The sequence below is a fragment of the Aulonocara stuartgranti genome (genome assembly GCF_965226115.1).
Source record: "Aulonocara stuartgranti genome assembly, chromosome: 17".
Taxonomy (NCBI): Eukaryota; Metazoa; Chordata; class Actinopteri; order Cichliformes; family Cichlidae; genus Aulonocara; species Aulonocara stuartgranti.
This window is the reverse complement of record NC_138953.1, coordinates 31,109,969-31,136,944: the sequence shown is the minus strand read 5'-3', so window position 1 is coordinate 31,136,944 and position 26,976 is coordinate 31,109,969. Positions and strand designations below refer to the sequence as shown.

General features: G+C 42.0%; 1 protein-coding gene across 7 annotated transcripts in view; it reads right to left on the bottom strand.

The window, feature by feature from the left end:
• The window catches only part of wnt5b (wingless-type MMTV integration site family, member 5b), an 88,260-nt gene that overhangs the window by 5,113 nt on the left and 56,171 nt on the right, over positions 1 to 26,976 (bottom strand). For 3 of the 7 annotated variants that reach the window (XM_082511327.1, XM_082511330.1, XM_082511326.1), the window contains 4 exons: positions 6,120 to 6,268; positions 5,157 to 5,244; positions 4,716 to 4,875; positions 1,130 to 1,422 (listed from right to left, as the gene is read on the bottom strand). In XM_082511327.1, the coding sequence (XP_082367453.1) occupies positions 1,130 to 1,422; positions 4,716 to 4,875; positions 5,157 to 5,244; positions 6,120 to 6,268 (690 nt within the window). Of the gene's footprint in view, positions 1 to 1,129; positions 1,423 to 4,715; positions 4,876 to 5,156; positions 5,245 to 6,119; positions 6,269 to 24,286; positions 25,013 to 26,976 lie in introns of those variants that run through there. The other 4 variants (XM_082511328.1, XM_082511329.1, XM_082511325.1 and 1 more) reach the window with 3 other exon arrangements.

The window sequence follows — 26,976 nt, the reverse complement described above, 5'->3', positions numbered from 1 at the left end:
TGCCTTGTTCAACCAAGCAAGACAAATCCTGCTTAGGACAAACCAGCGTGTCCACGATAGAAAGACAGAAAGCAGGGTGGGGCCGGGGGGATAGAGAGAAGGAGAGAAACTGTCTTCCTGTCTGTGGCTCTCCTCCTTTTCATCTCTCCCTTTGCCTCTCTTCCGTTTCGATGGACAGACAACAATGAAAGCAAAGGATCAAACGGGAGACAGGAGGAAAAGTCATTCAAAAAAGCATGCGTATGTCACTGAACTGTGCGTGTGAAAGGTTGCTGCAGCAGTAGATCTTTCCCTCATATACTCTCGTAGAGCCCCAAAGGGACTCTCAGCAGAAACACAACCTCTCCAGACCCTCACCTTTGACCTCTGACGCACACATGCACAAAACTAGGCTCACCGTCTCATACACAAATCAAATGAAGCTGAGGTGAGCACACACACACACACGCACAGGCAGCGTCTCTGTCTTGTAAACAGCTTAAACAAAGCTTCTCTAAGTGAAGATAAACGTGTTCTCCTGTTCCAGGGAACACCAGAATGGGCAAATGGAGAGTTTACGAGAAAGGTGTAGGTGTGTGTGTGTGTGTGTGTGTGTGTGTGTGTGTGTGTGTGTGTGTGTGTGTGAGAGAGAGAAAGGCAAGAGGTTTCTTTCTCTCCCTACCTGAGAACCTTCCAGACAACTTCAGTTACTAGACCATTTGTTGAATCACCATCATTGCCATTGTTCAGTAACTGGAGTGGAAAGGAAGCTTAATGACCATCATACCACCCCAGCTTTGAGTCTGTCTCTCTTGTTTTTAATGTCTTGTAAAATTTCCTTTAAAGCCCCTCTCAGTGTTGGATTTTTGTATGTCTGTGTATGTGCCTGTGTGTTACACCGGAGGAATGTGCTCTGACCTGTCAGCCCCGCCAGACTCCAAGGGCGTTACCAGTATACCATTTGGACCCTCCCAATAAATAACCCACATACACAGGCATATAAATACTGCCCGGTCAGGCAATCAGAGGCCCACTCAGCTTACACACATTCCTGACAGGGAAACATATGAAGAAGACAACAGTAACCTTGGGAAAGTTAACACAGCGATGGTTTTGTTGAGAGATAAAGCTTTTTTTCGTTGTCCCATACCTGTCTCCCTGCTTCATTATTATGCAAGTTCATCAGCATCCGGGCATGCTCGGGTGACCCTCGGGGGTAATTCTTCTCCCTCTCCCTGGCGTCGACAAACTCCCGAGCAAACCTGTAGCCGTAATGCACATTATCACCGCAGCCACCCCACAGCCAGTCACGCGGCAGGTCTCTGGGGCGAGCGGCGCGGCTGCAGCCGCAGGTGGAGAGCTCGCCCTCGCGGCACGCACGGCTGACGGCATTGACCACACCGGCTGCGCTGATGGCGTAGGTGAAGGCTGTTTCCCTGGAGCCTGATGGAGGAAGGAAAACAGGAGTTAAGCATGTGAATTCTGACACACAGTAAAGCTGCAGTTTTGCTGTCACATCACTGACAGGAAACACAGGTAGCTGCACAGCTAAATAACCCCTTCTCTCTCTCTCTCTCTCTCTCTCTCTCTCACGCACACACACACACACACATACGCACACACAAACACACAGCTAACAGCCCCACACCCCACTTGAACTAACAATAGACAATAGAAGTGATTTGAGGCCCTGACCTCATACCTGGTTAACGCCACAACTTTAAATGCCAGATCATGCACGTGCAGCATTTGATGATGTAAACATATCGGTTTCTCCAGCATATCAGTTTTCCTCATGTGGTTGGCCTCTGGGTATATCTGTCCAAGTCCTGGCTACTCAACCATAACGTTAAAGAGTTACTTCTACCAGATTACAAATCATCATTGCAGCACTCATGCGATAAAAACTGAACTCGTGGAGCTCAGAGCCAAAAGGAAATACATCTGAAACATTCCTTCCCACAGTTTTTTACTTTAAAGAAGAGAGATTAGTTGAAAAAATAAACAAATAAAGAACTTTCAGAAGAATTGTACTGCTGTATCCTCACCATTGTATGGGGCTAAAAGCAGAAATCTGAGTGATGGATATCCTAAAAGCAAATAAAACCGAACTGTCTGCATGACTCGATGGCTCCAGAGATAATCTGTTTGTGTAATTTGGGTGAACTGACCCTTAAAGGAGATAACATGTAGGAATAAGAAGAAAGGAGCTGGGCAAAAATCCATGGAAGAAACTTCTGGGAATGTTTGTCACACTGTGCATTTACTGTAGATGGTCATCTCACAACAATTTACATAATTTCCAGCCAGAGTAATGCACTTTGAAGGAGTTTGCTTAAATGCCACTAGCTTCTAATAAACAACTGTATTTTTACAGTCTTGGTCGCTCTTTGAAGTGGCCTGGGTGCAATACATTTCACAGACTGGTCCATATTAATGATTTCCATTCACTAACACCAACGTGGAATACACAAGACAGCCTGCTTGTCCTATTCTCTGCATTAATACACACTTCAGCGCACAAAGAAGTGACAAGGACAAGGACAACGGCCTGACAGGTGGAGACTAAGTGCTCTGAAACACCATGATTTACATGAGAATAACAGGGAGCTTTGAAGTGCTTTTCCTGGTAGAGGCAGCATTCACTGAGATGATTAGCTTCAATATGAGTGTTTGAAAAGGGCAAAATATCTGTATTTAAAATATACCATATGCACGACCTTACTGAGTGATCTCTACACCCTCTGTCCTTGCTTCCAGCATAAAGCTGCTACAACAGTGCTTATTTAAAGAGTAACCTTACACAGCGCTTACCTTCAAGTTCAATTTAAATAAAGATTTAAACAAAATGTGCTTTTTGTCTTTCTCACCATCACCTTACTGTCATGGTCTCTACAGCTACAATATTGCAGCTTTTTTTTTTTAATATTACCCTACTTCACATTATTCTTATACACATACAAACCATTTATTAGTATTTATGCCCTACTCTAATATACAGAACGCAAAACTTTCACTTTCCTTTTTTTTCCTTATTTAAATAGCGCACAATGGTCTCTATATTAGACAATTTCTGTGGCCCCGAAACAACAGCAGCCAGTCAAGACAGGAAGGTATGCATGCAAATATCCGTTCATGTTATGCAGCAGGATAAAGAAAGCCAGACAAGACAGGGAGATAGAGAGCGGGTGGTTTTATGAGACTGCGGAGCCTAGACTTCAAATAGCAGGTCCGGATCTGCCGGCTCGGTGTCAGCTCATCAGTGCATTTCAAAAGAAGAGCCGCAGGACAATGGACCGACTAACACCTCCATATAAACCTGGAGCTAGACTGTCAACAGAAAGACAGGCATGGAAGCAGAGTGAGAGAGCCCGCAGCGGATTTGGCACATACTTGTTGATGAGGCGATTCCCACATCGCCTGCTGGGAATTAGACGCGAAAGTTATCGATCCGAAAATCTGCGCTCCGGGTATCTGTTTATTAAAATACTGGAGATATGCATAAAGCGTACATGCCTTTCCTGTTTTATGCCTACTGAAGTCTTCCTTTGTGACTGCTTCTTTTCCCCGTCTTTTTGATCGAAGGACTACATTTTTCGTTTTAGTGCGCCTGCGTAAAGTATACCGGCTTTTTTCACGGTAATAGTTGGGTCGAAGTGAATATTTCAGATGTTGTCATATGTTGGATTTTTAATGAGGTTTTTCAGTCTGAATTTGAGTTCTGTTTCTCTTTATTTTATAATTTCTTGGGATTGTTAATGGTCGATTTCTTTAAATAGAACAGCATGCGCTTGGCATTATCATGCCTAAAATGCGGAAATAGGAACATTTTGAAGGACATTTATTTTACACACATATTATATTCTAATGACACCACTTTTTATAATGAGAAAAAATTTGACATCTTAATATCTCTAAAAATAATTTTACACTGTCCTTATATATATGTGTGTGTTTTATGTGTATTTATATGTTATATGTAGCATCTGGCTTAACACTATTTATGTGATATGTCTTTTATGCTAATCTTAATGCCACTGCACTAACAAACAACAATCTTTCCACTTCTACTGTGCTATTTCACCTCAAGTTACCCATCTTTTTACCACATAACTCATATCTATATATGCCATATTTTATTGGATACAATTACAGGCTAAAAAAATGTAATCAAAACCTGTAGCTACCTATTTTATATAATGTGACCAAAAAGTGGAATAAATCTTCTTTTTAAAACTGATAATCTTAAAAAAAAAATCACCAGAATAAAACTATAAGAGAGAGGAGACATATGCTGCCACAATGAAGTAAGAGCTGTAGTTGAAAACGAGCCTTTGGCTGGATGCTGAGCCTCTGTTATCTGTTGCTTATATGGTGTTTTGAAACAGGCCATCACACATTAGCTGTGGTGCCGCTGACATTTCTTTATCTGTCTGCTTTGACTGAGGGCCATAAAACCCACACACATGTAATCTGAATTTTCTAGGATGGTAGGAGCTCAGTTTGAAATATCTTGTGTTTAAGAAGCAACAGAAAGAGCTGACATACAAAACAAGCACATGTAAGCATTTATAGAATAGTTGGTGATAAGATTTTGAAAAGATAAAATCCCAGAAAAAGAACTGAAAACACAAGATTGTAATTTGCTGTTAGTCTCATATTGTCTGAGAGCTTTTAAAGGCTGTGTCATGCCCTTTTAATCACATTTTTTTCCTCCTCAGTTACAGTAAACTCACCAATCTGCATGACCCGCCCAAACACTGAAGTGTTGTCCACTGTGCTGCAGTTCCATCTCCTCTGTCTGAACTGGTACTGACATTCCTTGATGCCTGTCTTGGCTCCATCTCCAATATAGGTCATGTGGTCTTGGTACAGCTGGCACAGCTTCCTCTGACCCTGCAGCAGCAGAGATAAGATTAGCAGACATTAGCTGGTTAACAGTTTTATATTTCAGTGGTACCTGCAGGGAAATTGCGCTTTTATTCGACCAGCTCCCCAGTTAGGTTGCAAAAGGGTACAGAAAAGGAAGTGACAAGAAGATCAAGGCTTATTCTTAAAAAAAAAATCATGCAGAAGAATCAGAGGTGCAAAACTGAGATATGCTTTTATTCTAACAAAATAAAAGCCTTGTTGACTTAGAGGAGAATCGTTTCCAAAGCACACAGATACTAACTTACCTGGGAGAGACCAGACAGCTGACTGCAGAGAGGCTGAGCTCCAATAATGTACATCTCTGGCCGCTGCATCGGGGTCAGACCGAGTGACCTGAGAGACAGAGGTCATTTCAACTAAAAAACCGTAGATGTTGAAATTTAAACAGAAATGCCTCAAACTGAGTTTATGGAATCTGTGACTCCTTTGTGAGTAGAGGTCAGCACAGCAGAGGGCAAAAATTCAGACACATGCTGGGTTTATTGGTACAAGTGGCCAATAAAATATAGATAAGAGTCTTCTGGTGAACATCTCTGCAGCCACTTCCTTTCCTTTCAAATCTGACTGCCTAACACAGAAAAATCATGTAATAATCTATTCAGATCACCTGGGCTATGAAAGTTTCCCTTTTAGTCTTGAACATGAGTGCAAACTACTGAGTATCTCAGGCTGTTTTAACGGCTAGACTTCTAAGATGGACATCTGGTCCTGTAATTTCATTCTGACCTCTAGGAGTATCATTCCACAGAGCCACCCTGAACTGGGCCACCGCAGTAAGTTTTTGTAAGTCAAGAACAAGTGTGGCTAATTTGCGATCCTGTAGGCACAGCAGCAGCCCGCCATGCAATGCCATTTGGGGCTCAGCCAGAGTAAATATTGTGACAGAGCCTTCACATTTGTTCCATTCACTGTTAGTGTCCCACCACTAGCGCACCACGCAAAACTAACCCCCAAAACACACACACAAGCACAGATGCAAGAAGCAGCACAAAGTGAAGCCATGGCTCAAAGAAATTCCATTCATTATGCTTCAGCATGACAGAAATCAACAAAAATTGGTCTATTGTGCGAATCTGATGTTTTTCTTATTTGCTCTCTTGACGGCACAAAATTTGGGGAGGGTCACTCACCCACGTTTTAGTCGCCGTTACTCTACTAACCATAACTTTCAGAAACCAGTGCAAACCAGTGCGCAATCATTTACTTACCACCACGAGTTCGCGTCCACCATCAGCAGTTGCGAGCTGCAGACAAGGAAGGCGGCAGCCAACAGCAGATGTCGGACGGCACCGGTTCGTTTTGTCCGGACAGGCCTGTTGTCCATGGTCCGCCGCTTCAACGCCGGGAAAGTGCTCTGCTGAGGAGACATGAGCAGTGAATGAGGAGTCGTCCTGCTCAGTCTTTTTAGAGGCCTGACGGGAGGCAAAGCGGCGGGTTTGAGTACGACGAAATCTGCTCCTACCGACCACTTGTTTCTGCCTGCTGTATCCTCTCGTCTCTAGTTTGATCAACTATATTTACAAAAAGCAATTTTTAAAAATCCAATAAAAAGACGGAGATTGTAATTTTCAGGTGACCTTACTGTCGTTGGGTAATCTGAAATCACATTAACGTTTTCCTAAAGGTCAAATAATCCAGTTTATTCGCTGAAATCCCAGGTCTAAGTCGTGCGTAAAATACTTTGGTATGAGTTTGGATTTTACGCACAGAGCGATATGAATTCTCCCTGGAGAAATCCAGGGCCTTATGATAAAATAAATAAAACAAAAGTACAAAAGTAAAAAGTGCGATCCCGTTTTTGCCTCAAGAAAAGATTAACAAGGATATTAAAAAACTAATTGAGCAGCAAAGCGACTGTTCCTTGCCCTTCCTGTCCCCTTACGGCCACTCTACTACTACCACCACTATCTCTTTCTCACGCACACACACACTCTCTCGTATACACTCCTCCTCCTTCTCTCACCCCCACTTCACCTCAGAACCCTCTTCTGCCCTCCCCTCCTCAGTCCTCTATACATTATGCACCGGTGATTGTGTGCAAGAAAATCAGATGACTATTTAACACTGTGAACTTTCAACGCCAAACCACTTCTAACACCTGTGAGGACTATGAGGTTGTTGTTCACTGGGATTTGACATGAGCAAAAACTTGTTAGATAGACAGAGATTATCTCTGGTGACCATTTTAAGCATCACCTCCGGAATAACACAGCTAATACCTTTTCTAATCCCTTTCCCCCTCTCTGATCAGCGTTTAATAAACGGTCCATCAAGTTGGGACATTTTACTAAGTTAAATTAAAAATGAAAAGTGTTTATTTATTTACGTTTATGTCTGGGTGAAATGTAATCAGGAGAGTGTTTCAGTGTTTAAACTGTATATATAAAATATATTTTAGTAGAGGGATTACTCTGGGGCGTTTAAACGCAATAAGCGAACAAAGTTGAAAGACGTGATGGGGGTCGAACGTTTTGGAAAAACCTCAATCAACCCTACAAAAAAAGTTCACGTGGGTCAGATTCCTTTGACTAGCTGAAGTGAATAATTTGTTTGAATAAAAGGTGAGTGCTTCAAAATCGCCTAATCCTCTCTCTTTTGGTCAGCAAATATAAAAGGCGATGCTACCACGTCTTACACACAAACATTTCACATTTGTAGCTGGACACACACACGCGAGCGCGTTCAGGAGTAATGAAAAGTCTAGAAGTAAAGAGAAGGCGTGTTGAAGCGAGTTCTCCTCAATTCATAACCCGGTCAAAAGCAAACTACGATGGGTCGGTGGGCGGTGAACCTGCGGAGGAATAGGCTGTTTAATGTGGTTCAATGCCTCTCAAAAGAGCGCGTCCACAACCGGAGGGAAGAAAAAGGAAAAGACTGGAGTTCCTGAAGTCCAGAGAAACTACTCAGAACATTAATCAAGCAGGTATATACTGGGCTTCGTTAGAGCATTGACCACTTTTAAAACCACCATAAGGTTCACCAAGTTCAGAAACAACGACGGGATACGAGAATATTACGACACACTGCCCACAGGTTATAGTGGCTATAGGGGAGACCGGGGATAGTTGTAACGTGGATCAGTTGTAACACTTCCAATTTCTCCAATCAGGGCTAAGTTTCAAATGATGTGACTCATCCTGTGCATGCCCAATTCAGTTCTGCTATCACATGTGAAAAATCAGCACATTTTGTCAAACACAGACAATTTAACACGAAAAAAAGTAATTTGTATGCCAAAAAGTAAGTTTTTCTACTTTATTTCAATTTCTAATAGCATTATCTGCTTTGCAGTTAAACTCATCAAACTTAAATTATGTTATTTGTATGTCTATGGGGATATATTCTGTGTAGGTCTTTAGTGCTAATGTTTTAGCCGTTGGCTGTAATGTTAGCTAGTTCATGGCTATAGGAGTCTGGGTCAGTTGTAACAGCAACAGTCTGGGTTCGTTGTAACAATAATGCAGATGTTACAACTTACCACACTATTACTTTAACTTATATTAAACAAGTTGGGGCAACGACATCAGCAGAGAGAGGTTCACTGGTCGCTTTTGTATATGTGGTTAATGCCATTGGCAACACAATTCCTCCACTGTTTGTGTTCCCACACATACATTATGCAGACCTCTGTGTCAGAGATGGACCAGTAGGAAGTACTGGTAGTGGAAATAAGTCAGGATGGATGCAAGAAACAGATTTCCTCATCTTTCTGAAGCACTTTGCAAACCACACCTAGGTAAGCCATGATAAAAAGTAATGGAATTGCGATGCTGGTGAACAACTACATTTTTTCAGTTTCATTGTTATGTTCAAAATTGGTGCAAGAGTTGTAGGTTATAATGCCCACTGAGCCAATGAGGCCAAACTCAAGGAAGACCAACCAAAATTAATTAAATATTCAGTTGCAGAAAATTCCATAATTTGTCTTTTTTGGGTGGTTGGAATATGTTCAAAAGCTAGATTTCTGCATTCTGTCACACACACACAGAGCTACATAAATGGATGTAAGTGCATTCATGTGTTGAATAAACAAAGATTACATGTTAATGTTTTGTTAGTACCCTTATTTCATTGTGTTACATTTTACCCCAGGATATGTTACAACTAACCCAGACTATGGGGTTAATTGTAACATTTCACTCTTCGTGTTTGAGACCATACCATGCAATGGGTAATTGTGCTGCAGAGAAAATAGCTGCACTATTTAATAGCCGAGACATGTAAATACTTTGCATTACATTTTGAATCCACTACCTTAAAAGAGCTTCAATTTACAGACAGAAATGTCAAAAATGTTACAACTATCCCCGGTCTCCCCTACGTAACGAAACTTTATAGTAGCATAATTTAACACACAAAATGATGGTGAAAATCCTTTGCTGCCTATATATACGTTAATTGTGTAAAATAAGACAAAAAATATCTAATTAACAACTTAAGGTGTATCCCGGGTGCGTAAAAACCTATGAGGATCAAAAATATCGAATTTCTCTTTTTAAACAATTCACTGAGAGAGGTTTAGTGAACGGGGATGTGTATTTCCCCGTTCACTAAACATGGAGTTTCTGTCGGTGTCAAAGTGGAGCGCACTAACAGAGAGTGGGGTGTCTCTCGTCTCTGCATAATAATAGACCTGCAATAAACTTCCCCAACACGCACACACATACACACATTTTGTTTTTAAGTGATCTATGTGGCAGTCACATGTGACTGACATTCTGCAGTGTTTTATGTGAGCGGGTTAAAGTCTGACAGCGGAATAAACGGACTCTTCGAGCCCAACAAAACCAAAACTGCACAAAGTTGTAGATGAAAACTTCTTTATTTTGACTTTCGCCAGTGACATTTCACTCCGAGGTCTCTACAGGGAGTGCAGAATTATTAGGCAAATGAGTATTTTGTCCACTTCATCCTCTTCATGCATGTTGTCTTACTCCAAGCTGTATAGGCTTGAAAGCCTACTACCAATTAAGCATATTAGGTGATGTGCATCTCTGTAATGAGAAGGGGTGTGGTCTAATGACATCAACACCCTATATCAGGTGTGCATAATTATTAGGCAACGTCCTTTCCTTTGGCAAAATGGGTCAAAAGAAGGACTTGACAGGCTCAGAAAAGTCAAAAATAGTGAGATATCTTGCAGAGGGATGCAGCAGTCTCAAAATTGCAAAGCTTCTGAAGCGTGATCATCGAACAATCAAGCTTTTCATTCAAAATAGTCAACAGGGTCGCAGGAAGCGTGTGGAAAAACCAAGGCGCAAAATAACTGCCCATGAACTGAGAAAAGTCAAGCGTGCAGCTGCCAAGATGCCACTTGCCACCAGTTTGGCCATATTTCAGAGCTGCAACATCACTGGAGTGCCCAAAAGCACAAGGTGTGCAATACTCAGAGACATGGCCAAGGTAAGAAAGGCTGAAAGACGACCACCACTGAACAAGACACACAAGCTGAAACGTCAAGACTGGGCCAAGAAATATCTCAAAGACTGGTTTTTCTAAGGTTTTATGGACTGATGAAATGAGAGTGAGTCTTGATGGGCCAGATGGATGGGCCCGTGGCTGGATTGGTAAAGGGCAGAGAGCTCCAGTCCGACTCAGACGCCAGCAAGGTGGAGGTGGAGTACTGGTTTGGGCTGGTATCATCAAAGATGAGCTTGTGGGGCCTTTTCGGGTTGAGGATGGAGTCAAGCTCAACTCCCAGTCCTACTGCCAGTTTCTGGAAGACACCTTCTTCAAGCAGTGGTACAGGAAGAAGTCTGCATCCTTCAAGAAAAACATGATTTTCATGCAGGACAATGCTCCATCACACGCGTCCAAGTACTCCACAGCGTGGCTGGCAAGAAAGGGTATAAAAGAAGAAAAACTAATGACATGGCCACCTTGTTCACCTGATCTGAACCCCATTGAGAACCTGTGGTCCATCATCAAATGTGAGATTTACAAGGAGGGAAAACAGTACACCTCTCTGAACAGTGTCTGGGAGGCTGTGGTTGCTGCTGCACGCAATGTTGATGGTGAACAGATCAAAACACTGACAGAATCCATGGATGGCAGGCTTTTGAGTGTCCTTGCAAAGAAAGGTGCTATATTGGTCGCTGATTTGTTTTTGTTTTTGAATGTCAGAAATGTATATTTGTGAATGCGGAGATGTTACATTGGTTTCACTGGTAAAAATAAATAATTGAAATGGGTATATATTTGTTTTTTGTTAAGTTGCCTAATAATTATGCACAGTAATAGTCACCTGCACACACAGATATCCCCCTAAAATAGCTAAAACTAAAAACTACTTCCAAAAACATTCAGCTTTGATATTAATGAGTTTTTTGGGTTCATTGAGAACATGGTTGTTGTTCAATAATAAAATTATTCCTCAAAAATAGAACTTGCCTAATAATTCTGCACTCCCTGTATGACAACTGTGTCTTCATTTGGGATACACACATCTACTCCTCCTCACACAGTGACCCAAATACATGCGTTCAGATTTTCTTTTTCAGTCAGTCTGCATCCATGCCTTCATACAGCGCTCTGGTAGTACTCATGTAGTCATGCCAGTAAAGCTATTAGGATTAAAGTGAACTGAATACTTCAAGAATACATTTCCACTCTATCGGTTTATGACTACACGGAGACAGCATGTGCTGCAGGATGTTGCTATTTTATAGATGTAAAGTAAGCACATTTATTTAATCTCATTCTCAGTGCCATACACGCCATTATGTATATGGTACTGTAAGTGAACATAATGAGAGGCTGGGACACAGCACGCAGTTTGAACGACACTGCAGCTCCATCTACTGATGCCTTGCTGCACAGCATTTGTCAGTAAAGGTTACCTTTAACCTTTAACTTTAATTTTAAAAGTCAAATCAAATAAGAAACAAGTCACTTTCAGTCACTTCAAGTCTTCCGCACACTGTTTTTTTCTAACCCCTTTCCTGAAGCTGAATCTGCATTTTGGAGAAATGTCTACAAATATAAAGAGGACTCTCCTCATGAGAATCCGTGTAATTAAAAATAATCAGATTGATTTCGGCACTAAAGAGAAAAACAGGTCAACCACCTATTCTGGGACATGACCTACAGCTTCAGAACTACAGGAGCGGCGCAAGCATGATGTGTGTCAGCTGAGACTGGTTTACTGCCAACTTGTGATGCTCGTGTAGAAACACAAGGAGGCGCAGTTTATCCGTAGCGCTCGACACAGTCAAAGGAAAGGGTAAAAAAGACGAAGGGTGGGGTGGGTGAGAGGCACAGAAAAGTTGGACAAAGTGAGATGAAGGAGGGAAAATAGAGAGGGTGAAAGAGAGAGGGAGTGCCCAAGTAATGGATACAGAGAGAGAGAGAGAGAGAGAGGGGAGTGGAGAGAGAAGAGAGGGGGGGACTTGTCCCTAGAGGATATGAGCAATAGCCATGCAACAGGGAGCAATGCCTGAGAAAGTCGGCAGCTCCTCGCTGGATTAACAACAGCCTCACTTCTTATTGCCTACAGTGCCAGAATTCAGCAAAACAACCAGCCCGTTCTCTCCTGCAGGGGAAGCGGCAGCTGACGGAGCCTGAGCTGATTGCCTGGAAGCTGCTCGGGACAAAATGCTAAATATTATTTTTTTAAAATCACTGTCACTGCTGCGAACTGGTTGTATTTAGAGGGAAATATTTAAAGTAGACTCAGCAACTGAAAGACAATCGAGACTTTGTCTAATCATGTTGGGCACTTTTTTTTTAATGTACCTGCTTTTATTTTTGTAGGAAGCAGGAAAACCTTGGCCTTGTGTTTGAGTCAAGGAGACCACCTGAGCTTACATCAAAATCAGATGGTGTTTCCTGTCTGGGCTACTGCATCAGTACTAACACAGTCCATTTAGGCAGTTTATAGTAAAATTTGATTTAAAATAGTCTATTATTAAAATTAAAGTAAAACCAATTACAACATTTTATTTAAAAGGTAACTAAATACTAATGCTGTGGTCAGAAGTTTGTATTCACTCATCATAAGCATGAATTTCATGGTAATTTCAGGCTTTTGTTAACTTCTTTGAACCCATCTTTTTCCAGGGTGAAGTGATTGTACAGCATACATCTTTGATGGCTTTAAAAAAGAAGAATTGGGTGTACGAGTTTGCATTTATTTGAGATTTTCTGTAATTCACAAATCGTGGTGCAACAACCTAAGGGATATAAATATCCCTTAGGTTGTTGCACCACGATCAGATGCTTTTGGTAGCCATCAACAAGCATCTGGCATATTTGTGGCTGGATATTTGACCACTCGTTTTGGCAGACAATTTCTTCAATAGTGTTGAGGTTGGGGGCTTTGGCAAAGCATCTTAATATTAGCCCGCTTTATCCATTCCAAAACCAGTTTCGATTTGTGTTTGGGGTCATTGTTCTGTGGGAGCACCCAGCTGTGTCGAAGTTTCAACAGTCTAGCTGTTGACTTGGGGTGAAGTTGGAGAATTTGGGGCGAGTCCTCTTTTATTTTTTCATCCGCTTTTTGCAATGTACCACTGGCAGCAAAACAGCCACAGATCATGATGCTACAACCACCATACATGGCGTATGGTGCAGTGTTGTTAGGTTTGAAAGCCTCACCTTGAAAAACTTTGTCAGGTCTGACCGTAAAACCTTTCCTCAGAGGGCATTTGGCTCGTCCATGTGGGTAGCTGTGAATTTCAGTGGTGCCTGAAGGTGTTGATTTTTTTTTATCTTTCTTGGTCGGGATCCTCTCAGTCCATGACAATGTAAAACTGGCTTCACTATGGACAATGATGCTGGTGGTTCAGCATTTTCCAGTTCATGGCAGGCTTAAGCTTTGGTGGTTCCTGGACTGTTCCTGAACATCCTAACCAGTTTTCTTTCAAATGAGGCTGACAGTTCGGGTCTTTTTCCAGACTTGTGCAACGTGGTGACACATCTGAAGAACTTGGAATCTGCAGTTATTTAGAAATGGCGTCCCGCGTTATGAAATCTACAGTACTCCTCCATCAATCTTCACCGAGGTCCTTGGACTTGCTGTCAAACAAATCATTTTTATGCTGGCAAAGAGAAACTACCAGTTGCAGTCAATCATAATCATTAATGAGAGGTTAATAGGCCTTGGCCTTGTCAAATTAAAAGACATTGTAGAGGTTTCAGCACCACTTATTAAAAGATTTGACTCATTTTATGGTAATTTTGACCCTTTGTGGTTTAGAGAAAATCGAAAATTAATTGTCCAAAACTTGTGCATCCAATTCTTGTTTTTGAAATTCATTAATGCTGTACGCTGTACAATTATTCCACCACAGAAAAATCACATTCATACCTATGATGAGTATGCGGGAATTTCCGATACACAATTTCATATATTATAATTACAACGTATCAAAAACTGGACCCAACAGTAACCATTATTGTTTTGTTTATGATTATCACTAATGCATTCACATTTAACTTTGTATTATTGTAGGGTCTTTGTCTTACAATATAAAGAGTTTTTGTGATTTGGCGCAACATTTAACTGCATTTTAATTATTCAAGGCCGACTTAATATCACAAGTGATTTCCCATGCCTTCTAATGACTTACGACTGAAGCCAGAAGAGAAAAATCTGCAGATATGACATGAGAATTTTACCATCCATGGGTCAAACTCATAGTAACTACAGCTATTGGAAAAATGTCAAGTACGATTAAAGATTTACATGTTTTATGAACATGTAAAGCACAAATGCCTGAAATTCTCTTTGGTTGCTGCCCTCTAAATGCAAGAGGTGTTTATGTAATTTGTTCACAATAAAGATATAGTATGAGCATAAACAAGTTTATTGCATTCAATAGGCAAAAAAGACTGTGATTTTTCTGCTACTTCTATCTGAAGGTCAGAAGTCCTGCAGAGCTGCAGAACATTGAGCCTGTAGATGCCCGCAGGGATTCAAGGGTTTTCTCAATGAGGCTTTTGCAATGCAGATGTCTGGATATACAGCGAGTTCAAACACCAGTTGAACAGTTGAGGAATAGTCTTCTTTATAAACAATGCTGCCAACTAACAACTAATATTCTACGCACTATATAATTAATCCATTTCCACAATAAACACACAGCCAGATTAGATTTTACTGAATGTGTTTAATGAAGGGTTTGCAGTGATTTATCACCTAGCACACCTACTCTGTCTACTGTGCCATGACAGAAACTGTATTTTCAAATGAAGCCTCTCCTATTCCACGCACAGCTTTAAGCCCCCGCTGTTTTCTTTGGAAAACAACAAGAAGAACAAGCTGGAACAAATATATAATATTTACCAACTTTTGTGCAGACGCTCAACAAAGAAAGCAGCAAGAGAAAGAACTGAAATTCAGCCACAGCCGCACGTGATGACGAAACTACCTGCTTCGCTTACTATACCAGCGCCGCTCTCGCCTTCTTTCTGTCATCCCGAGTGCTCTTCATGTCTCTGTTCCCTTTCCAAAACACACACATGTGCACGTACACAATCACACACGTGTGCGGCAACAGACTGCTGCGGGGAAATCTGCTGCTTATATCATCCTCTCTCACTCTCACACACACATACACCCCTGGGGGAAGTTCAGCGGGACTTGGAAGCAGCTGAGATGGGCTCTGGGCTTTATATCTGTCTCTTTGTTTTTTCGGTGTACATGTGTGGTTGCATGTAAAATGGCCTGTGGAAACTCATTCTCTTCTATTCTGTTTTCCACCCTTCATCACCCCTCTCTCTCTCTGTGCTGTCCCCCTTTCCCTGTCTGTCGCCCTCCTCCGTCACACTTGCGCTCCCCTCTCTTCCTTCATCTGCTCCATCCCTCCTCTTCCCAGCTCTGTCCACCCCGCCACCACCCCCACCCCCTTTCCTTGTCTCCATCCATCCTTCTGTCAGCTGGCAGAAGATGAGTCATGCCTCTAGCTGGGAGGCTAAAACTCTCTCTCCCTCTTTCTCTAAATATATCTTCTCTACACTTCTCCATCGCAGTCTTTCTGTCTCCTTTTCCCTCGTTCTCACACATCTCTCTGCCCTGTATCACCATCTGTTTCTCTGCATCCTTCTGCTTTGTTCTGTTACTCCACTACGAAGCCCGTGCCTCCTTCATCTCTCAATATCTCTCACGCGTTTCTGTTTCTCTCTCTCAGTCTGAAAGTCAGATTGCCGTCTTTGTTCTTATCTGTCCCTCTCTCCAATCAGATGTGCAGAAAGGCGTCCATAAGAAGTCGCTCTCACGTTCCCTTTTCTTTAATGTCACGAACACCAACACTTTCTTTTTACTCTTTACTGTTCTTCATTTAACATGTCCATAAAGTGTGTCTCGGTACTGTATATCTGCTGCTCTGTGTTACCACATGAGCAATTTTTGTTAGCCTTGATTGCATATCTATTTCTATAAATATATATATATAGGACAACTATTTCTTGTATGTCAACATACTTGGACAGTAGAGTTGGTTCAGCTAAAGGCAAATCAAGTTAAAGTATATGGTTTTGTATTACTTTGCCAAAAACAAAGCCATTTAAAATATTGCAAACAAGTGCACAATAACTGGGTCTGAGAATTAAAGCCGACAGAGGAAGTACCAAAAACCACAGTTGCCTAAAATGGCTAATTGTGAATGGCTCCAAATGTGGGTCAATACTTGTATCGCCCCATTTCAAATGCCCAAATTTACAATTTGCATAACCAGCTGTCTATGAAAGTCTTTACAGCTGATGTGCCTCTTTACGGGGGTCAATTTTTATGCCATTCACCCAATTAAATTGTATTAAGGCATAACGTGTGGCAGCTTGGACTGACAAATGGGTGCAGACTAAAGGGACTTTGGTGGTTGGTCTACACATTGTACTTGCTAGCTGTCATCAACAGCTACCCAGAATTAAAATAAATAGGAAGTGGCAACTGCAGCTGCTATCGTGTTTTTCATGCAGTTTTAAAAAAAAAGAAATCGCTACTGTTTTTTCGCACTTCTCTTTATGTGGTGGACTCTGCTGTCGCTCCTTTTCCTGTTCAAGCCCATTTTGTAGCCAGTCAGCATTTAACCTAACTGCAGTGTCATCTCCGTCCAACTATGTGCTTTTCTTTGCACAGAAGCACATATGCATAGGCAACCTACCAATAATCCTGTTCCAGGTTGATTAGCTGTCTGTTAGGTACCACCTAAGTGAACTGGACTTCATTCATGTTTGTGCCAATGGTGACCACAAACAACCATTTTTAATGAGAGTATGACACAAATGCTATGATTTGCTGTTATTTTCTGCTCTGTTTTGTGTCTGTGTGATGCATACAGCTTATGGATTCACCTTGCTTATCGTATTAGCAAGCAATACGTGATAAACACTTCGATCTGATTCAAACGACACAAACAGACACTTTAGTCAAACTCAGTCCTTCAAAGCTGTACTCCGCAAACAAGGGGTGACATCAGGATGATTAAATTCATCTTCTAAAGCAGCTGCTTGTTAACGCAAATATTTAATCAGCCAAACACATGTCAGCAACTCAATGCTTTTAGGCATGTAGACATGGTCAAGACAACTTTGGGAAGTTCAAACCGAGCATGAAAAAGGGGAAGAAAGGTGATTTATGTGACTTTGAACGTGACATGGCTGTTGGTGCCAAACAGGCTGGTCTGACTTTTTCAGATTTGCTGATCTTTTGGGGTTTTCCCCACACAAACATGTCTTCGGTTTACAGAGAATGGTCGGAAGAAGAGAAAATATCCAGTGTGCAGCAGTTCTCTGAGCAAAAGTGCGTTGTTGATGTCAGAGGTCAGAGGAGAATGGCCAGACCAGAGCTTTGAACCACTTCAACCAGAAGCATCTTTGAACACAAAACACCTTATGACCCCACCATCTGAATGATGATGGGGTCATAACTTGGTGTAAACAACATGAAAGCATGGCTTCATCCTGCCTTGTATCAGCAATTTATGGTGTTGCTGGTAGTGTAATGGTATGGAGGAAATCTCAATCCAATGTGCAATTAACAAATCAGCAGAAACTGTGTGATGCTGTCATGTCAATCTGAAGTCAAAAGCTCTCTGAGAAATGTTTACATACCTTGTCAAATTTATGGTAAATGGCCTGTGTCTGTATAGTGCTTTACACTACATTCAGTCATCCACCCACTGGTGATGGCAAGCTACATTGTAGCCACAGCCACCCTGGGGCGCACTGACAGAGGCGAGGCTGCCAGACACTGGCGCCACCGGGCCCTCTGACCACCACCAGTAGGCAACGGGTGAAATGTCTTGCCCAAGAACACAACGACTAAGACTGTCGGAGCCAGGGCTCAAACCGGCAACCTTCCGATTATAAGACAAACTGCCAACTCTTGAGCCATGATCGTCCCACGATCGAATCTATGTCACAAAGAAAAAAGGTTAATTTGTTGCTCGGATTTAAATCAACTCTGTTAAGAGTAAAATGGCATTGTGTTTTCTTGGAGTGTGAGTGCAAGTGGCGCAACTGAGAAAATTCTTGTTGGCACTGGACAGGAAACCTGGGAGAGGCTGAATCCCTGATCAGAAAGCCCAGGGAGAAGCCACTGAGGCTGGGCCAGATCCCCAGATTCCCTGTGCCCTGGAGTTCAAAACTACACTGGTCTCCTAATCCCCTCCCTGGAGAAATTAACACACAAACAAATACGCACACACAGCAGATGTGCACACATACAGAAATTCATGAGCATGGTCATGTAGAGAAAAACAAACACTCTGACACAAACACATTTTTGCTCTCTGCCTCACTCACCCTTATACACATGCTTCAAATGAATGTCAAAAGCAACTTCTCCACCCTCTGGGACGGAGAACTGAATGTCTTTGTGACACGGAAGAGCTCTATATGCACTCACACATATCAGAGTAACACCAATAAGAAATTGGCCCATAGAAAGTTATAGTAAGACACACAGACACGGTGTGGGTCAGAACAACTTTCACATGCTCATCAGGGGATGAAACAGCGGAAGTCTCGGCTGGTCTGGCCTGATTTAATGCTCGTCTCCGAATTGATTCATATGGCCTGTAAATCCCTGGGAAGCCTTCTTCTGTGTCAGGTCAGAACATACGCAGTCCTGTTGCCATCACTTGGGAGGACATTCAGTTGACTTACATTCATTTCTCAGGGCTGTACTTTGACCCAAACCACAATTTCTATATGCTTAGCAGAAGTTGTACCCTCGCCTTAAAATAAACCTAGTATACTCTCACAAAGTTGACAGCCTTCCAATTTCAACTCTTTCAACATTTTTTTATGCTTCAGAATCATCTTAAAATAGATTCAATTCATGTTTTATTTTTAATTTTTTGTGTTACTAATCTGCATAAAACAATTTTGGGGCGTTTTGTTAATTTACTGATAATAACAGTCTGATATAATCCTTTTATATATTACTCAAGGTATCTTTTGCAGTTATGAGAGCCTCAAGTCAACCCAGGAGTGATTCGACAAGCGTCACAGATCATGCCTTAGCTTCAGGACCAGACTCTAAATCAGGTCCAGTATCATTAGATTTTTGTGTGTTGTAGTGTTTTTGTGGCAATATGCTCCTCCCCACATGAATGATCCTACCACCACCATGCTTAACTTTAGCGGCGATATTAATGGGGATGCTCAGTGCTGGCTGTTCCCACATAATCTGTTTTGATTTTTGGCTAATATGTTCAATCTTTGTTTGATTAAGGCATAATCAAAAACCTCTGGGAGGCTAACAGCTGGCTGTCATGTGACTTTTTATTGAGGGATGGCCTCCAGTTGGCTACTTTGATGAAGGCCCAGTCGTTGAAGTGTAGCACTGATGGTTGCCCTTGGCTCTCATTGCTAGTACCCATTGGGATCCTGGTTACCTGTTGGCCCAGGATCATTCATTGCATTCATTAATAAGACCTTGAGATGGAGCTGGACACCTTCAGTTTATCGTTCGTTGACAGCATCCAGTTTTGTGGGCCTCCATGTAATTATTTCATGCCTTGGTTTCTACTTTGATGTACACTGTGTAGACAGCTATGTGCATTTTCTAATCATTTCCAGTAAACTCACTTAGTTACAAGTATTTCAAGTAGCACTGAGAGACGTAAGACATACAAAAGCTTAGGTGCAACCATCCATTCATCCATTTTTCTCCCTTGTCTTGATCTCACCTTGGCCTTCTACAATAGAACATCAGCATTGTGATGTTCATATTCTCTCAAAGATGAATTGTGCAGAGGTCGATTACCATTATCATCACAAAGTCCAAGGTTTTCTTCAACTCTCGTTCTCATCATCTGGACGTAATTTTTTGCCATAAACCCATATAAACATGCATACTGGTTGCTGTGGAAACAGCTATCTGTCATTCAATGTTTATAACGAAGACACTGGGACATGTCACTGTAGGCAAATGAGAGAGGAGTCCCTGCAGTTTATAGAAAATTTTATTATTATCTTATTTTTACTTGGGAAGACGTACTTTGCTAAATTTTATTTGAAAAGGATTGTTCAGAGGATTCAAATCTAAGCTGTTCTGTGTACGAGTGGCAAGCGACCAAAATAATGTGAGATTAATAAAATGAACGCAACCTAAATTTGGAATTAAATCTTTTTCGTTATTTAAAATATCTTTGATGTGGGAGCCAGCTGGTGAGTAAAAATCTGTTTGGCAGCACATTTATCAACTGTTGGCGAGTCATCTGTGTCCTGAATATTTTTTATTTTTCTCATTCAAGCGTTGATATTTCAAAGACACATCTCGGTATGAAAGCTCAAGTATTTTAAGATTTATTTTGGTCTTATGTTTGGTTTTAGATTTTGACTAAGTCCAGTTAGAGTTTTTTTAAGACTACAGCTTGCTTGAGTGACTTTTGCTTTTCTTAAAGAAGTCCCGTGTTTTCCAGAGTGAGTTTCACACCAATTTAACACAAGTCTTAACAGGTAAAAACATTTGAACAAATTCTGGTTAAATTGTTTGAATAGCTCTTGTCTTGCGGGAGGACTCAGGTGATTGTGCTCAGTCTCGTATTTGCTCATTGCTCTGGCATTGGTATACGCACTGTATATCCACACCACCGAGAGTAATTTCTAGGATTGAAAATGAACTGTTTTACACTTTCATGGGTCCCGGTACAAACACAGAGACATGGAGAGATCCTGTCAGGCTAATGCATGCACACACACATCCACAGACACAAGCACACACATAAACACACACAACAATATGCAGACTATTCATGCCAAAAGATGACAGAGTGCATTGAGAAAATGCCAAAATGCTGACTACTGAGGGAGAGAGAGCACACGGACTGAAAAATCTCCTATGTCAGACTGCAGAGCTGGCAGAAAAGAAAAGCATTGTTGAAGGGACACACACACACCTAGGCAGCCTGTGTGGTGCAAAAAATTGGAGCAAAGCGGCAGTGCATAACATAGACACACACTCATAGACATGCATGCACACATGCAATCTTTGAGGCATTGTGGTGAGATGGAAGCACAGAAGAGCTGCCAGAGAGGGAGAGAGAGGTAGGAGAAAGTGCACAAAAATGAACAAATAAAAAGAAATTGAGGTAAAGATAGATAGATAGAGATGGATGTAAAAAAGAGCGACTCAGATACACAGAAAATAGGCTTGCAACTCCTGGCATTGACCTCCTGGTGTCTCCACCCTTTTGTGCATCACCCTTTTTGTCTTTTTGCTCTTAATGGCCATGTATATTGTGCCATAACAGAAGGAGTAGAGCTGTGACTGTGCAATAATGAAAGAACATCTGTGGGAAGGAGGCATCCCTAAAACACAAATGCCAAATGGCTGCTGGACCAGAAAGCAGCAGCAATCCCTCAGATCCAAAGCAGAAAAAAGTAACATCACTAAGTCAGACAGCAAGGCGTGAACAGCTGGACAGCTGGACAGCATAAAGATCTGATCTGATTATATGATTACCTAGGAGCAGGCAGGTCCCCACAGGGGTACAACTCCTTCAAACACCTAGTTGATAACCTGCCTCTCAGGCATCATAACAGCACAGGAATAATGCTCAGAAGGGCATCAGAAGGAAAAGCAGAGGACAAATCCACCAGCACTATACGACAGAGCAGTCATCCAAGACTCTAGCCAGACTAATCTGAGCACCCCCTGGATTGACTGCAACAAAGCCTCAATGCCCTCGCGGATCCTAGAGTTCTTGACACTTTAACCCTCACTGATAACCTTCAAGAACTCAAGCAGCTGAGGAAAACAACACTGGAAGTTAACTCAAAGGCCATTGCACAACTCACCACCAAGTGTCGCACGTACAAAGGTGATGCTGCTGTTTTGCTGTGTCCCAAACTCCCCTCAGCCAGCTTAAAGAGTGAATATGGAAGCACACTCAAAAATGGAGTGACCATCAGCCACCTCCTACGCATGGATGACATCAACTCACTGTCAGTGCCAAAGCTGGATGAGTGTAGCAAATGTCATCAGGACACTTACAGGACACCTACATGTACCTGAGTATAGTACACACCACAACGGTCTACAACAGTTAAATAGTGTGGTAGTGGTAAGAAGAAGACCTCAGCCTTGAAAATCATTAGATAATCAGCTAGAATAGTAAGCTGGACACAGAAAGAAATACATCATAATGATGTCAAGACAGGAAAACTTCTCACAACACACAGAGGGTTTAACCCTAAGTCCAACACCTCAAGGCTCTATGAGCAATGCGATGAAGCAGAATAAGGAGTGTTAAAACCAAAACCTGGGATGAAATAAGGAACATCTAACCCTAACTACATCAGGAAGATGGCCCTTAGGATAACCTGGTCTGAAAGTGCTTCAGGCAGAAGACATATGGTGATAAAGATGAGGAAAAGCAAATACTTTGAAAGACCAGAGGTGGAAGGAAGTGGCTGATATCAAGAGGTAGTACCGGAGGCTTAAAAAGGACAAGGAGCACACAGAGACTCTGACCATGACAGGGAATGAACAGGTCCCAAGTACCATATCCATGAAGGCAGATGTCTATCACAGTTGACAGGACCCAAGGTTCAGGCTGCATGACGATGCCCCTGAGACACTCCGGTACACAGCAGGATGTAAGATGCAAGCTGGGGCCAGCGTAGACTGAAAAGCTCAACCAAGTGACCGGGATAATGTACAAAAACATCTGTGCCTCATGCGGATTATACGTCTCCAAGTCCCGCTGGAGCACGGCACTAAAAGCAGCTGAGAATAACGGGGCTAAGACCCTGTGGGACTTCAAGTTCAAGACAAGCAGCTGCTGGTTAACCAACCAGATATAGCGGTGGCTGATCAGAAGCAAAAGAGAGCAGTTGTGATAGATGTGGAAATCCCATCTGACAGTATAACATCAGAAAAAATGAGCACAAGAAGATTAAGAAGTACCTGGGGCTGAAGGAAGCCTAAAGTGATCACCACAATGGAAGAGTGGCTCCAGCAGCATTCCATCCACAACATCAGAGGTCTCTGTCCATTAGAGTGCAGTCCTAGGGACAGCTAAGATACTGTGCAGAACCCTGAAACAAGTTTGCCTCCAGAATTTTTTCATAGGGGTGGCCATATGGGGGCCACTAAAAATATTTAGGTGGCACACCAAAAACAGAACAGTGCAGGGGTTCAGTAGAGGGGAGGGGTTGATGACAGGAAATCTGGAGGGACATACAAAGTGACGTAATACGAAGGGCAAAAACTGTATATTGCAGGAACAAATAACAAGTTAATGTTTCAACTCATTGTAGGATGTCATCCTCTCTCTTGTGATCATGTTTTTTTTGTTGTTTTTTTTAAATTATTACCAACATAGGACAATCTTGCCAGGGGGCCCACTTGGGGACCAGCAAATTTTGGGGGTTGGCCAGTGCCCCACCCCCTAGTGGGGGTCCCTGCTCTGAAGCTCACTGGCCTCTTGTAGAGAACGTGAGCTTAAAGAAGACACACCAGCCCCCATGTGAGAGGGAGATTATTAGAGAGGGAGAGAGAAAGAGAGATGCAAGAAGGGAGCTGGGAGGGAAAGAGGGAAGAGAAGAGCAGAGAAGCTTTGAAGGCAGGTGTAAAACACACACACACACACACACACACACACACACACACACACACACACACACACACACACACACACACACAACCATGTTTAAGTACTGTACAGTTGAAGCGAGGAAAGACCTGAAGGAACATAAAAGATTTAAGGTGTACAGTGTACAGCGTGCATATGTGTACACACCCACATGCATCTTAGGGCCATTGAGGTGTTGTTACTGTTTTCTTTCATATGCTGGTGTGCATGCATGCATGCGTGTGTGTGTGTGTGTGTGTGTGTGTGTGTGTGTGTGTGTGTGTGTGTGTGTGTGTGCGCACACGCATTCTTTATGTTTTGTTTGTGTGCTAAAAAGAAATATAATCTACCGAGTCATGGTAATATCCTTTCAGGAAGGTGTTGCCATTCAGGGATATGTGTTGACACACGCCCATGTAACCTTGGCAACCAGCAATCGCTGTGGGTGCAGAATCACATTGTGGAGGAGAGCAATTATCCAGTTAGAGTCCTCCCCTGAATCATCAAATACAGACACATAAAGTTACACACAAACACATGCACAAAAAGACAGACACACACACACGTCTGGTCACATGACGAGTAGAGTCTTGTGTTATAGAACACTTTGAAAGCACACTCTCTCTTTCTCTCTCTCTCTCTCTCTCTCTCTCTCACACACACACACACTGATTTTTTCAACCTCTATTTTAACATACTGACACTCTTTTCTTCCACTTCCTTTTTCCGTAGTCATTCCTCCCCCCCACATCTCACTTTTCGTCTTCCTTCTCTTATCCATCTATCCCTCTTCCGCTGCTCTCTCACTCAGTGTGAGTGCTAGCTTGGGCCCAGCGGGTTTTCTAAGAGGGGTATGACACACCACAGCAGCAAGACGACGCACACACACACACACACACACACACACACGCACACAGAGCTGTGATGTGAGGCAGACAGAGGGAGACAGGAAAACAGGAGAAAAAAAAATGCAGTGTGCACACCACACACACACACAGACACACACACAGACACACAGGCAGGTCATGCAGAGACAGACTCAGCTACTGCTGCTGAGGAGAAAGCCTGTGGCATATAGACCTGCCTCTCAGTTTTTATGTCATTTCTAGACTATTTATTTACGCATCTTTTACCTCATCGCTCTTTCTTTCATGCTACAGATGACGAGAGCGACAAACCAAAGACACTTTTGGTGATGCATATAAAGTTTTTTGAACAAGCCAGTCTGGCTACAGTCTTAAGGTCAATTTTTGGTATGAATACACAGAAACAAGTTCAAAATCCATGTACGGTTTGGTTTAACTAAACAGATTATGGCTTTCTTCTTTCACCCCTGTTGATTTCCGGGAGGTTTGTCCAGCAGACCAGAGCTGGCCACAGTTTAGCCACATTTAACTGAGAGCTGGTGTTAATCTCCCACCATGTTTAGATCTCAAGGTGTTTGCTGTATCATTATATGGCTTGGTATTCATGTCAGGTTTGCTATTTTGAAAATGCATGACACACTCTGTGCCCGGATACCAAGGACGTAGGTGTTGGCAGCCACAGGGGACAGTGCAGTTAACTGCTTTGTTTTTGCCCTTGATGAAGTTACAGAATATAAGCTAAAAGCAGAGTGGGACATACTAGGTGCTTTGCATTTATAAATACAGCCTTTATGTTTCTTTGATGTGTTTTAAAAAGCTCAAATCGATGTTTGAACCAAATACTACTATGTTATCTATACTTGGCTACTTGCAAATAGTAGTAATAATATTCACACTGTATATTTTAAAGCCTAGAAGCGGTCTTCAATATAAGCCATGGTGTCGCAGTCATGGTGTAGTAAGACAAAATTAAAGAAGTCCTTTTAATTTTTGCTTTTATTTTTCTTTTTTTTCTTTTCTTTTTTAATTATTATCTTTTTTTTTTTTTTTTTTTTTTTTTTTACAGAGGAGTCTCCCCCTGCAGCCCATTAGAAGGACTACATATTAAAGCCTTTTTGACATTGGCTGCACCTCATACTGCTGATTTAGACTTTTACCCACACCGGTTATGATGTAACCTATCTGAGGGGCCGTAGCCATTATTCATGCCTGTGCATGGTGTTAATTACCTTGTGCACTGCTAACCACAATAGAAAAGAAATAAAATCCTGGGACTTTGTTGTTTTTCTCTCCTGCCTCCCCACTCTTCGTTGTGATCACGTGTTTTTCTTGGTTTTTTTGTTTAGCTAATTTTGTCAATCTCTCACATCTGTCAGTCCTATGCCTCTATAATTATTATTCCTTGTTTTGAGGTGATAATCGTTTTTCTTTCACTGTGAAAAAGTAGCCGTCAATGCATAGGAGGAATCAGGCCAATCACGATAGCTGTGATCTGCGCTGATGTGATGTGCGCATCAGGTTCCAGCATAGAGTTTCAGACGGTTTTGCAGTTACAGTGTACCAAAAGAGCATATTTAAAACAGAAACCTAAATCCCCTGTTAGTCCCACACTTTTTTTTTTTTACGCAGTTTATGACTCTGCACTGTTCCTAACCAGAACTTTGCAGATGAACATTTGTGGATCTGCTAATTTTTGTTTTTGTTTTTTTTTAGCTTTGCCTCTGGGAAAAGGCAGAATTAATAGATGACAAAGAACTTATTTGTAGCAACCAAGGGATAAAAACAATTAAAACTGTCCACTGTGCTTCTCATCAACACTTCTTTCATGTATTTTGTGTTTCTTCCTCTGCTGAGTGAATTTCCCAGTGGTTGTTCCCTTTACTCTTAAAGCCAGCAATCAGTATTTAACCTACACATAGTATCATTGCCCAAAGGTGACTTGCAGTTGAGTTGTTGCAGGCAAGCATGACTCTGTACTGGCTGGATCCCCATAATACTTCTGTGTTCACACTGGAGGCACGAGTGTTTTCCAGCCTGAGATAGATATTTTGATGAATGTTTATACTTTATGAGGCACACACAGTTACAAGCAAAACTCACAGAGAGCACCTTGTTGTGGATTGGGTTTAAACTGTCGGGCTAGTATGAGCAATTCTTCGTGCTAAATTATAAAC